Source organism: Hippocampus bargibanti, linkage group LG05 (assembly GCF_051943395.1).
Source record: "Hippocampus bargibanti isolate YZ-2025 linkage group LG05, ASM5194339v1, whole genome shotgun sequence".
NCBI lineage: Eukaryota > Metazoa > Chordata > Actinopteri > Syngnathiformes > Syngnathidae > Hippocampus > Hippocampus bargibanti.
Window position 1 is genome coordinate 9,240,835 of NC_142738.1, and position 14,166 is coordinate 9,255,000.

Genomic DNA, 14,166 nt, shown 5'->3' on the forward strand with positions numbered 1-14,166 from the left:
GCGGGACTTTCTGAAAATGCCCAATTCGCAGCTCAATTTTTTGCAGATTTTGGGCACTGTAAGTCATTTTTATTGGTGTTTTGCATTTGACTAAAAATATCATACTGCGTGTTTTGGGTATTTTAGATGCTATAAAACGTTTTTCTGGTGTCAGTTAAAAAAACGAAAAAGTGACGTCGGTTGTCCTTTAAATGTTTATGTTGTCCTAAGACTCAATATTGTGTGAGTCCTGCAATTTGAGTGGAAATGACAAAAACCCTGGCACTGGAGTGGACACACTTTTGCACATCGTCTGGCAGTTGAACGAGTTAATATTCCGCAGGCCATCGGGAAAATTAAATTGCAAACGAGCAGTATTATTATTATTTTTTTTGTCATTCCGCTTTTTTTTTGTCCACCATTTTTGTAAACAGTTCATGTAACTCAACAGCGATTTGACAAAAACAAAATCTAACGGAGTATAAAAACACGTCTTTTTTTTCCATATCATTGCTGTTCCACATACAAGGTTCCGGTAGTCACCGTCCATCACTCTCGGTCCACAGAGTTGTCCATGTTTGAGTTTTTTCCCCCATCCAAAAAGTCAAGGTTGGCTCAGCTTGAGAAGTCTGTGTGCATGGGGACAATGTTGTGCTCAAAAGCGGAATACTGGGAATCTCCGGTGCTGGCCAATTTGAGCTGCTGGGCGGCGTGCGAAAGCTGGAAAGCAGCATCGGGGTGAGCTGAGTCAGGTAGCAGCGTGCACTCCCGTTCCAGAAGCTCGGCTACTCCTTTGAGGAGGTCCCAAAAGCCAAAAGCCAAAGCAGCTTTCCGCAGACGGTTGAGCTCCTGGGAAAATTCAAGAAACTGGTTCATAGTTATGCCACACACCATGAAAAAAGAGGTGGAATTTTACCTTGTAGAAGGTTTGTGTTTTATCAGGTAGTTTTCTTGCATTCCTCAGAATCTTTTGGACATCAGTCTGAAACAAAGGTAAAATGACAAAATGATAAATAAAGTTCTTTGCTCCACACTGACGAGTGTAAATAAAGCATCCTGATTAACTCATTGACTGTCATTCCCGAATTTATTCGGGAATTGAAAAGCATGACGTGGAGCGCCATTCCCGAATTTGTTCGGTTTTTGTTTTGTCTTGCTGATAAAGCGCTGGTCAGACCTCTGGAAATGATTTTTCCCTCTCACGAGTGGGAAGCATTAGCCGCCCCCATTTCAAGCACAGATAACTCCCGACCCATATAATTTAGGAATTAACTCTTTTTTTCTGATGAAAGAAGAGAGTCTAATGTTTCTAACGCTGTATTGAATGTTTATGCCATCCGAAAACTCAATATTCTGTGGGTTCTGGAATGTGAGTGACAATGACAAAAACCATGGCACTGGAGTGGACACATTTTTGCACATTATCTGGCAGTGAATGAGCTAATATTCAATTTGTGAAATATGAACTGGGCCCATTCCGCCGCGACTTCCTCAGCAAACCAATAGCAGCTCATCGCTTTTTTTTTTTGGTCATGTGACATTCGAAAGCGATGTGATGTCAATGTCAGTTGTCCACGAGTGATAAAATCCCCCCTTCCCCCTCCTTTCACCTGTAGTCCGCTCGCTTTAATCCACACGGTGACATTCTGAGCGTAGCTTCGTTTGACGGGCGGCTGTACGGGGAAAGGACTTTTACTGTCGTCCTCTCCATAAGGATTTTCCGCCGCCTCTGAAAGGCAGGAAGAAAGGATGAGGTTCAGTTGTGGTGTAATATACCGAGTATATGTGGTGGCCGTAATTTGACATTGATGCCGTTTAATGATTAACACCCTGATTATATTCCCATACTCGAAGACCTTTGTCCAGGAAGAGAAAATGTGTTGACAGGGTGAGCAAGTCACAAGTGACGTTTTTACAAAGCTTCAAGACTCCAAAAAAGGTGCCAAGATTCATGTGTGTACAGACGCTCCCCTACTTACAAACATTCAAGTTATGCACAACTGTACATACAAACATTTTTGTAGTCACATATGTAGTATTCTCTCCAGTTGTACATGAACCTATCTTTATAGAGCATATATTTTATTAAATGTTTTTTTTTTGTTTTTTTGTACAAATCAATACAGGTTACTTATACACGCTTTGAACATACTTAAATGTTAAACATAATTATATAAGCCTTAAACTCAACTTCAACTCTTGGTTACATTAAAGTTCAGAATCCTGTTCAGTAGGCCCGGAAGTAAACCCGGGGCACACCCGCACAAGATGTGCTATCTAGCTAGCTACCTAGCTGGCTATCTACATGTGTTTGCTATCCATTTGCTATCTACCTAACTGGCTATCTATTTGCTATCCATTTGCTATCTATTAGCTAGCCACCTCGCTGGCTATCTATTTGCTATTGTTAGGTTGTAAATAAATATACTTATTTCCTTAACCATCCATTTGCTATCTATAAGCTATCTGGCTAGCTAGCTAGCTATGTAGCTGCCTATCTATTAACTATATGGCTATCTATATACAGTAAAGTCTCGTTATATCGATATTCAAGGGAGTCCAAAAAAATATCGATATAACCGGGACTATCAATATATCCGACCCTGTTTGCATGTAATTTTCTCCGTGCGTGCATAGAAATAGTAGCGATATAACCGGGACTATCGATATATCCGATATCGATATAACGAGACTTTACTGTAGTTAGTTAACTGTCTAGCTGGCTATCTATTAGCTATCTTACTTTATATTACTTCAGGGTTGAGTGAACGCTGCCACGTGTAGCTGCCGCTGCTCACACGCAGACAAAATATCATGTGACTCTAAAGTGTCCTTGAGAGTTTTGAAAGGCGCTTATAAATGAAATGTATTATTATTATTATTATTATTATTATTATCTGTTAGCTAGCTAGCTTTCTATCTATTTGAATTACTTCTGGGTTGAGTGAACGCTGGCACACGTGGCTGCCGCTGCTCACCCGCAGAAAAACTGATCCTGTGACTGTAAAGTGACCTTGAGAGTTTTGAAAGGCGCTTATAAATAAAATGTATTATTAGTATTATTATTATTAACCATACATTCCATACAAAATATAGCACTGATGCAACTTGCAAACAAATTCACCTTACTTCCAAGCCATTAACTCTTTGAACTCTTCAACAGTAGCTAAAATGGAACTGTATAGTGCCACTTAGCAGTTTTTTTGACGACGATACTAGTGCAGCGTGTTCTACCGGAAACAAATTCCTTGTGTGTTCTACATACTTGGCAATAAAGATGATTCTGATTCTGATTACGAACGACCAATGTATCTTGTTCGTAAGTTGGGGAGTGTGTCTGTATGTGTGGTGGTACCTGAGATTGGTCCCAAATGGGAAATCTTCCCCAGCCATGGCAATGGCTCAGTACTCGGTTCAAACAGTGACATCATTAGATTGGATTTCTTCTTGCTGTCGGCTTGTGAATAAAGCATGCCGAACCACTCGGGCCTGTTACAAAGAGACCAGTGTGAGATCATTCACTACTTAACGGCACCTTAACATCTCAACATCAGCGTTGCCCAAGTTGATCAGACTCCAGGAACACATTTTCCAGGAGAAAAATTCAACAGTAAAGACTTGATGTGCTAACATACTTCATTATCTTTACGAATTAACTCATTCACTGCCAGATGTGCAAAAATGTGTCCATTCCAGTGCCAGGGTGTTTGAGGTGTAGGACGTATTGAGTTGTAGGACGACATAAACATTCAATACAGCGTTAGAAACCTTAAACTCTCTTCTTTCATCATAAAAAATGAGTTAATTCCTAAATTATATGAGTCTGGAGTTATACGAGTTTGAAATGAGGGCGGCTGTGCAAAATAGAATGCAATACAGTACATATTGGTTTACATAGCACTTTAACAACAGCTGAAGCTGAAACAAAGCGCTAACATGGAAAAAGGGAAATGCTTCCCCCATGTGAATGAGAAAAAACATTGCTACAAGCCATGGCCAGCGCTTTATTGGCACCCAGGCATGCGAAAACAAAACCTGAACAAATTCGGGAATGGTGCTCTACGTCATATTTTCAATTCCCAAATACATTTGTGAATGGCAGTGAATGAGTTAATAAAGCAGCTGGTGGATTTTTTATAAATCTTTATAACTATAAATCATGGTGAAATTTGCATTTTGCAACCCTTTTTAGTTAAAAAAAATATCAAAAATGTAATGAGGAAGCGACAAAAACACGTTTATGGGGCACATGAAGTCATCTCTGATTAAAATGAGCTGTTTTTCAATCAGTTTAGTCAATTGGGTAATCTCTCACCACACAGTGTTTAGTACAGACAATCCCCTACTTACGAACATTCGAGCTACGAACAACGGTACATACAAAAAATTTTTAGGAACATATGTAGTATTCTCTTTAGTTGTACATGTACGTATCTTTATAGAGCATATATTTTATTAAACATTTATTTTTCAGTGCAAACCAATACTTATATCAGCCTTAAAGATACATTCCATACAAAATATAGCACTGAAGCAACTTACAAACAAATACGAACGACCATTCGGAACGTATCTTGTTCGCAAGTTGGGGAGCGTGTGTATAGTGAACTCTGAACACGGCCAGATTTTTCAAGTTTGTCTCACCCCAACTGGACAAGCGCCACCATCCCCTCCACTTTCAGGCTGCCGTGCAAGAGCACGCAGAAATTGGGACTTTTCCCTGCTATTTGACTGGCGGACACTTCCTCTTCCGGCTCATCTGCGCCGCCTGCGCCAACGTCGTCAACATCTGAGGCAAAGTCAAAATTCATCGTTGAACAGCATCCGGATGCGACGCGGCACAATGTATAATGTTGTTGAGAGAGTAATCCTCACAGAAAAATTGAACACGTGAAGGTTTTGATTTTGTTTTGTTTTTGACTTCAAGATGGCGCCGCGTGAGTGGCTGCAGACAGCACCTCCTGTATTTTGGTTTTGCTGCTGTGAAATGAATATTTCTCTGTTGTGAGATGAATAAAGGCTCATCTAATCTAATCTAAATCTTTAATCAGATTCCTTCACGGAAAATCAAATATTCTTGTCTTAGATAATAATAATAATAATAATAATAATAATAATAATAATAATAATAATAATAATAATAATAATTAATCATAATAAATAATCATTTATAATGGCCTTTCAAAACTCTCAAGGACACTTTACAGTCACCGGATATTCTTTTCTGCCTTTCTGGACTGTCAGACTAAAAGTCTTTTTGGGTTTATAAGCTTCTCTTTTATTGTTTACTGCAGCCTTTTTGTCATCATTTTTGATTGAATGTATTGTATGTTAAAGGGCAACCGACGCCTCCGGACAAGTTGTGTCCATAATTTGTAAAATCACCTCAAATGACATTTACTGAGCGTATTTTAAGATTCCATTACAAATAGCTATATTTTCCGTTTTAAGACTCGCGCTGAATATTCAGGAAGTCTTGTTTTCGAGTTGATGACGATGACGTCACATCTGGAACGCCCCTGACCGAGAAAGCGACACACAATGCATTTTGGGTACTTTGTTTGGTCTGAAAACTTCGTGTTGCTCCGTGTTGATGGCAAAATTAGAAGGAAAACATAAGTAATGCGATGGTGAATCGTTGTGTGTTGCACTAAGACTACTATTTGATACTAGCTGACACAAATTCCCAGCAGACAAATCAGCCCATTTCCAACGGAGCTTAGGCGCCATCTTGTGCATTTTCTGGGACATTACATTGGAGTCCAGACACCTCAAAATGACACGGAACGACTTATTTTATTGATTGCAAACATTTATGCTTTCCTCTTCAGAACTATTTGAATTATATTCACAACTGGATGATTAACAAGAAAGCATCTTCTCCGAATCTGAAGCCATTGTTTTGATTCTCGAGCAAGGCAAGACGTCTTGGCGTGACGTCACGAACAAGGGGGCAGGACCTTCTGAAACTGAAACTTTCTGAGGTCATTTTGAAGTCGTTTTGGGACACTTTAAGTCATTTTAATTGGTGTTTTTCATTTGACTAAAATATCAGCCTGCGTGTTTTGGGTATTTTTTATATATATATATTATTACTATTAATATTAATTATTAATATATATATATATATATATATATTATAAAACGTTTTTATGATGTCAGTTAGGAAACAAAAAAATGGTGTCGGTTGTCCTTTAAGGTAAAACACAAATAAAAGTGAATCGATTGGACAAGGAAGTTTGACATTCCTGTGCACAGATTGATAAGAGCGAAGCCGAGATGCTATCTGGCCCAACATTCACAAACAACACTGAGGGTCACGAAACAGCAAAACACAAACACCATGACCTCAATTCTGTCATTTGGAAGCATCGCGTTCTTTTTCAGGGAAAAGTATTTCAATAATAACGCATTAGGGGATTGCAGATAAGACAGCCTTGCACACAATCACCTTTGTTGACAGCGATAGGCAGCACCAAATGTCGAGATATGACGGGAGGACTGGAGATGTCGGCGATTTCAATGAAGCCCACGATTTCCAAATCTGAAATAAATAACAGAATCAGAATCATTTTTATTGGCCAAGTATGGAGAAACCACAAGGAATTTGTCTCCGGTAGAACACGCTGCACTAGTATCATCATAAAAAAATACATGACAAATAAACATGGATGACAGCTGGAAAAGGTGGTGGGCAGGATGCAGAGGGTCCAGTAGGATTTTCCATGCCCTTGTCTTGATTCTTGCAGTGTGCAAGTCCTCGAGAGTGGGTAGGTCTAACTGTCCGTCGCATATAGGACACAATGTAGATGTACAGCTTAAGCATGAGCCATTTGCGATTTTAAAATTACACTTCTTACAAATGTTTCAAACCTGATTTCCTGCTTCAGGTATGATTAATACATTGGAGACTTGTTGAACTGGTTGAATTTTCTCTTACGCGATCCAAGTTATCAACAAGTGAAACCTTTGAGCAAACAGATGTCAAAGTCAAGGCCCGCGGGCCAAATCTGGCCCGCCACATTATTTTATTCGGCCCGCGGAAGCAAATCCAACGTGTGAAATTCCATGATGCTTGCACAAGTTCACACCAAAATTTCAAATTGTCACGTGTAAACCACAACAACAGTCATTATTGTTGACTTCAGATTTGAAAATGAGTTATTCATCCAATTTTTGTGCGTTGTAATATGTGGAGGGGATGAAACATTCTTATGGCTTCCCCAAATTCATAACGGCCCTTGAGAGGAAACCGTAACTACAATCTGGCCCACGGCAAAAAAAATGACTTTGACACCCCTGCACTTTATTGCTACATTGGGGCCTTTTTAAAGACAATGTCATCTACTGTTTGCTTCCCTTGTATGTGTGTCTTCGACATATCTTGACAGTGTTATCTTATTATGATAGTTGAATTATATTGCGTAGTCACGGACAGCAGATACCACAAGGTTGGAGAATTTGGACCTCAACCAAGGAATTTGGAATCCAACTTTAACAATGTTTATATTTACGGCTTGGTGGCAGTAAAATTACCTGGATTCACAGTTCGGGCTAAAGGTTCCACCTCCTCATCCACCACGACAGGCTCAGGTCGAGGGAAGACCTGAACGTCTGCGGACAAGTTCCCGCAGTGCAGGACAGCATGGAAGGGAGAGTAGGCCCTGTCAATTAATCTCCTGGAGACACACAAAAGAAAATGAAAAACATTTCAAAAACATTTTACTAGTTTATTATTATGAGTGAATCCTTGCACAACAACAGCCGTACCCAAACATGCTCTGCACGCCCTGCATGCACAGTGGGCCCTCCACAGTGAAGACCTGTCCGTCACCTCCACCTAGACACAGAAGCTCCTCCCATTTGTCCAAAGCACCTGTCATCTGTAACTGGAATACAACCAAAAGAGATTATTTTGATAGTCTTGAGATATGAGAAAAGGGGATCAGATCTTTAAAAAAATTCCGCAAGCAACCAATCATTTTCCAGTGATGGATAGTTTGAGAAGTGCAAATGCCGCGACTTGGAATTGAAGCGGAATTACGTGGGACAGGAGATGTGAGACAATCTTTTTTCGTCAATGGATGCTACAACTTTGTGTTTGCTCTTGATGTTTAGCTTGTAGTAGACATGCACATTCCACCATGATGTCCCTGATCCACTGGTGAAAAGGACACTTTGATCCTCTACTTTTTCATCTAGAACTGCTTCATGTAACAAAGAGGATACAGAAAGTGCTTAAGAATGAATGACTCTCTGTCGTTGTGTTGTCATATTATTTATTTTTGTTTTTTTTGTTCTTTTGTCTTCAAGATGGCACCGCGAGAGTGGCTGCCTTTCCCGCATCTCCTGTATTTTGTTTTTTGACTTCTTTCTTTCTTTTCATCTTCCTTCCATAACTTTGCTGCTGTGGAATGTAAAATTCTCCACTGTGAGACTAATAAAGGTAAATACAATCCAACCCAAGTTATTGAAACCTGGACATTTTAAAAGCATCAAACCGGTAATAACAATATTTTAAATCATTGAGATGCACATACGTGTATATGAAACTTGACTGTTTTCTGCAATTTCGTGTAACATTGTTATTGTCTGAACTCATTTTAGAGTCTTCAAAGTAAACCCATACTTGACATTACGCGAGAGTGGCTGCCTTTACAGCAGGTCCTGTATTTTGTTTATCTACTTCTTCCTTTCCTCTTACTTTCATTACGTTGAAGTTGTGAAATGTAAATTTCTCTACTGCGAAACTAATAAAGGGTAATCCAATGAAAACTATCAGAAAAACTTAACCTGTGACTGTAAAGTGACCTTGAGAGTTTTGAAAGGCGCTTATAAATGAAATGTATTATTATCTGTGATTAAGCTGATTGTCCAAATGGGAATGAGGACATCATAAAAATCGAAGATGACCAGCATACCTCCTCTGTGTTGGCCACACACATGATGTACATTTTGGTGGGGAAGGGGAATGGCAGGGGGAATTTCTTGTCGTCCCCGCGGTGCCTGAGCGACTGCAGGGAGTGACGCAGGGATCCTTTTCCAATACCGAGAGATCCGTCGGTCACCAGCACCACCTTAAGGACACAACAGGGAAACACATCAACAAAAACACGGTGGCCCAAATACATGTGGAGACTTTTAATGACAATACCTGACAGGGACAAGCACTTCCCCACTCTTGTTGCACGACGTTGCTGACACCATTCAGAGCTGATTCCACGCATGTCTTGTCGTAGTCTTCTAGGTTGCTCAGGGCGTCCTGCACAGGAACTACTATTATTAATAATCACCGAAGCTCCCCTGTATTGTGCGGAAACCCCATTGGCGTATACCTGTAAAGCGTTGTAATCCCTGGTAAACGGCACTACCAATTCCCAGAGGGATGAGAAAGCCATCAGTGCGGTGAACTCCAAGCGGTAGTTGGAGGCCATGTGCTCAAATAACATATTGAGCCCATGGACGGCCAAGTTCTTCCTCTGGAACTCTTCGCTGCTGTCCTGTGACACCGGCCTCGTCATGGACAGGGACGCGTCCATCAACACCACTGTAGGCATGATTTACTGCTACAGTGTTGATGATCCGAAAAAGAATTGATATAGGACGCGAGAAAATAGCTGCGTAGACGTTAGCTTCGGTCTTGGATGTATGTGCTAACCGAAGTGTGCATCATTTTAAAGCTAATTTTACAATGTTGTAAGGTAAAAACCAGGCGTCGTTGCATCGGGGTGTTGTGAGTTAACCATTTTTCAAGTCGGGTAAATCGAAAGCTTCGTGTTGAACTGTCGTGCTTCTAATGAAGTTGTCTATTTGCTAAAGCTAAGCCGAAACTCGCATTTAGCACTCGGGGGGACATCGAGTGCTTTATGTCCTAAATGCGCATTTCCTTTCCCGTCCGAGTGGGTAACAAATAACAATACCGAGTTCCACTCTATATACTAATTATTATTATTATTATATTTATTATATAATTATTATAATTAGTTATAATTAGTGATAGTCGTAGTAATATGAGTAGTAGTATTTTATTTTATTTAGTTTTTATGAATTTCCCCCTCACGATGGTCCGGGACCTGGCCGAAAATTTTCTGTGGGAGTGGGAATAAGATACTGCATCCGACGTGTCACACGTAAAACACACATGTGGAAACATCACATTTTAATAAAATTTAGAGTCGGGGAAAACATTCAATTGTATTATTTTTCAAACCCGCTCTTTCCTTTAAACAACCTATCACTTCTTCAACGTGTATTTTTTTCTTGTTCACAGCTGGACGAAACCATGCCACACTGGTTTCAAAGCCCAAGTCTTTACAAATGAGAGAAAACTTTTTATATTCATTGCGTAAGAACTAAAACCTCATTGTTTACGCAGAAGGGAGCTAAATATTGCACAATATTGACTGTTTTTTTTTTTGGAGAGACAAAATGGATTAAACACCAACAAGGCAACTGCACTGCATTGGACTTTTCCTTTGTTATATTCTTCAGACTGTATTGCATTTTGCCAACACTTCAGACTGTTGAAAATGGTGTTCAAGGACTCAACAGAGAGCATACAAAGTGCGCTTTTCGATGCAACATTCGAGACCAAAATGGAAATCATCAGCCCATGACTACCAACTACATGTCTACCTCACATCACTAGGTCCCCCATTAATCTTAACCTCCTGGTGATGCTCCTCAGATGCAGGGGGAGTACCCAAAAGACCTGTTTTCTATGAGAAGGGCAGACAAGGCTTGGTGGCCTTGCATATATTTGGCATGATGATGACCCAAGTGAGTATGATTACACTAATTAGTCCCTTTTTTGTTGCTAACATTTAGTTGATAGTTACTTTGCCATACATGTTTTGGCATACTGCTTTAAAAATAATTTGCTTATCATATGGTCTGTTTTTTGTTCATATACACACAAGGTTCTTTGTGACATGTTCTGTTCTATTATTGTTATTTTTGTTCTGTAAAATGCATTTGTTACAGATTTAGCTGGAGTGAAAATGTTATACACATTAAATGGATTGTTTTGTATTGACTACATCCTACCATATCGTAACGTACACATTTCTACTACTTATCCCGGATCCGGTCATGAAGGCAGCACGGCCAGGGCCATTGGTTTAATTTAATTAAAATGCTGCAATATTTGTTTTTGGGGAAAAGCCAGGAAGTATTTGATATGAAAGTCAGAATCAGAAAGCTTTTAACAGTCCCACAATGGGGAAAATGTGCAAAGAAAGTGGACATATTAGTCCAATGGGTTGCGATATAGTGAGAGTGAGACAATACATTATACAGTAGGTAATCTTCTTAAAGCCTGCAGGTATTAAATATTTTGCTGATCCATTGTGAAGACCCGCGTCCGACATAAACTCGCTAACTTGTATGTGTGGCACTCCACCGGCTTAGCTTCACTCTGATTGTTAGACATTTTCCCTATCTTTTCTGACCCAGCAGAATTTTGGTAAGTTTGCATCATTTTATTTTAACTGCATTGTTTTTTTTAATATTTGTGTATGTAAAACCCAGCAAATATTTAAATGCAATGTCATTTCTATGGTTGTGTTGAGCTGCAAATAATCCTTGTTCACCCAGATCTAGTCAGCAATAAGAATAATGTTGTCAAAGGTAAAATGAACCTCCCAAAATACTTTACACAGTATCATGTTTGATTGTGGCCTCATTTTAAACACGGCATGCTGATAAAGCTAGCTTTCTATCTATTTGAGTTACTTCCGGGTTGAATGAAGGCTGGCGCGCGTGACTGCCGCTGCTCACCCACAGAAAAACTTATTCTGTGACTGTAAAGTGACTTTGAGAGTTTTGAAAGGCGCTGATAAATGAAATGTATTATGATTATATTATTGTAAATATTGCGTTTGTGGAATATGAGTGAATCCGCAAAATATTTTATCAAGCTTAGGAGGGTGGCCATTTTGGCACTTTTTTAAAAACTGAAAATGACATCACAGTTGCTTAGTCTTGAGCAATGACCAATCACAGCTCACCTGTTTTCTAAATCTGAATCGTGATTGGTTGTTTCCTGAACCCCGAGCAACTGTAATCTAATTTCCAGGTGACGGCAAGTAGCAAAATGGCCGCTCCTTGAGATGGGCAAAACGGGTGTGGATTTTTCTGCTTAACTCACATTCCACAAATATAACGTTTATCAGAATGATATGTTCAAACTAGTAAAGATGCAAAAAATATATAATTTCAAAGATAATTTGGGGGTTGACTTCCCCAAAGCCACTTGTAAGGCTTTGGAATTGACAGGATTATTATTATTATTATTATTATTATTATTATTATTATTATAATAATAATAATAATAATAATAATAATAATGATAAGAATAATAATACACGTTCAAAAAAGTACAGATGACGGCTGAAGAAACATTTTCATCGATGGACCACTCCTGTACGACTGAGAGCTTACACAGACGTATTTAATTTCTAAGCGCCTTTCAAAACTCAAGGACACTTTACAGTCACAGGATTAACACAATATTTTAAATTTCCAGCAGTTAAGTGGCCCAAAAATATATATTTTTCCACCCTACTCATTGCTCTAAAGTAACGGTGGTGCGTCTGTAAAACGTTTACTCTCTTCAGTTATTTTTATTTATCTAGCTATTCAGGTATCTAGCTATCTAGCTGGAAACTTAGCTAGCACTTTATTTTCTATCTATTTGCTATCTATTAGCTATCTAGCTAGCTCGGTAGCTATCTATTAGGTATCTATGTAGCTAGACAGCTATTAGCTATATATTAGATAGCTTGCTAGCTTTCTATCTATGAGTTATTCCGGGTTGAGTGAACGCTGGCGCGTCTGCCCTTTTCTGATCGGGGCTCATTTGAATTACAGAATTTGGGAGTACAATACAATACAATACAATACAATACAATACAATACAATACAATGCAATACAATGCATACGATACGATACGATACAATACAATGCAATGCAATGCAATGCAATACATATTGATTTATATTGCACTTTAACAATAGCTGAAGCTGCAATGGGTTTTAAAGATGAGCAGCGGGTGGGCTTGCCGGATGTTCAGTGGTAGGTCATTCCAGAGAGTGGGACCAGCAATGGAAAATGTTCGATCCCCTCTGAGCCTCCGTTTGGTTTTTGGCACATATAATAATGCCTGGTCAGCAGACTTGAGGCGCCGGGAAGGTCTGTCGAGGTGAATGAGCTCGCAGAGGTAAGGAGGAGCGAGGCCATTTAAAGATCTGAAGACAAATAATAAGATCTGAGAGAGCCTGTGAAGGGATGCCAGAGTAGGAGTTATATGCTCCCTCTTACAAGTACAAGAGGTGAGCAGAAACATTCTGGACCACCTAGAAATGCTTGATGGAGGATTGGCTGACTCCAAAGTAAAGCGCATCACAGTAATCGAGCTGAGATGTGACAAAGGCATGAATTACTGCTTCAAGGTGCTCATGTGAAAGGAGGCGTTTGTCTAAGTCAACTGGCCCAAAATGCTTGTTGATAATCTGTTTTTTGTTGTTGGACTTTAGGTGGCCCAATGATGTGAAATGAAACACGCCAACGAGGTGTGGGATCCCATGAGTCCCAGTCAGACAGGGGGTGATCTGGACTACTGGACTGAGAGCTGGACTGCCTTTAATGCATCGGAATCCACAATCATAACACAGAATCGGAGTAGTCAGTATGTATTATCCAGGAAAGAAGCGACTTCGTTTGAGACGAGTCTTATTCCTCCTAGTCGGGGTTTTCATGTGCATCGTGTACCAGCTGACCATCAGCGTCGAACACCATGAACTGTCGCCTTTGTCTCAGATCGGAGACGCTTTCACCGAGGGCTCGGCTGGCTGGGTCGAGGATGTTACGGCCGAGGGTCTGGAGAAACCAAGAAACCAAACGACACAGGCGACCCCTTCCAACTTGACTGCCTCGAGAACGCCGCCGCGAGCGACCACCAAGTGGACTATTGTGCGTTGCATTTATGTCCCGCCTGATCCCAAAGAGGACGCTTTCACTCCATCTTCTCCAGGTGAAGTTCCTCACATGAAGGGAGAGTACCCCAAAGATATTTTCTTAGTGGAGGAGCGCAGACGAGGCTGGGTGGTCTTGCACATTTTCGGCATGATGTACATGTTTGTGTCACTCGCCATTGTGTGTGACGAATTCTTCGTCCCCGCACTCGG

At 40.0% G+C, this 14,166-nt stretch overlaps 2 protein-coding genes across 4 annotated transcripts in view; one reads left to right on the forward strand and one right to left on the reverse strand.

Annotated features, from left to right (window-relative positions):
• Nucleotides 1-451: 451 nt before the first annotated feature.
• Nucleotides 452-9,856, reverse strand: ints14 (integrator complex subunit 14). The gene is made up of 11 exons (XM_088996267.1): nucleotides 9,315-9,856; nucleotides 9,134-9,241; nucleotides 8,901-9,056; nucleotides 7,750-7,868; nucleotides 7,516-7,658; nucleotides 6,431-6,523; nucleotides 4,624-4,768; nucleotides 3,335-3,468; nucleotides 1,590-1,708; nucleotides 896-961; nucleotides 452-828 (listed from the first exon to the last, which is right to left on the reverse strand). The coding sequence occupies exons 1-11, from the start codon at nucleotides 9,534-9,536 to the stop codon at nucleotides 595-597; spliced, it is 1,539 nt and encodes a 512-aa protein (XP_088852393.1). The 5' UTR covers nucleotides 9,537-9,856; the 3' UTR covers nucleotides 452-594.
• A 1,479-nt stretch (nucleotides 9,857-11,335) lies between these two features.
• slc24a1 (solute carrier family 24 member 1) overlaps nucleotides 11,336-14,166 on the forward strand; it is a 13,579-nt gene continuing 10,748 nt past the window's right edge. For all 3 annotated transcript variants that reach the window (XM_088995972.1, XM_088995971.1, XM_088995974.1), the window contains exons 1-2: nucleotides 11,336-11,443; nucleotides 13,516-14,166. The exon at nucleotides 13,516-14,166 is cut by the window's right edge and continues 448 nt beyond it. In XM_088995972.1, coding sequence (XP_088852098.1) covers nucleotides 13,670-14,166 — 497 coding nt within the window. In that variant the 5' untranslated portion in view covers nucleotides 11,336-11,443; nucleotides 13,516-13,669. The remainder of the gene's footprint in view (nucleotides 11,444-13,515) is intronic.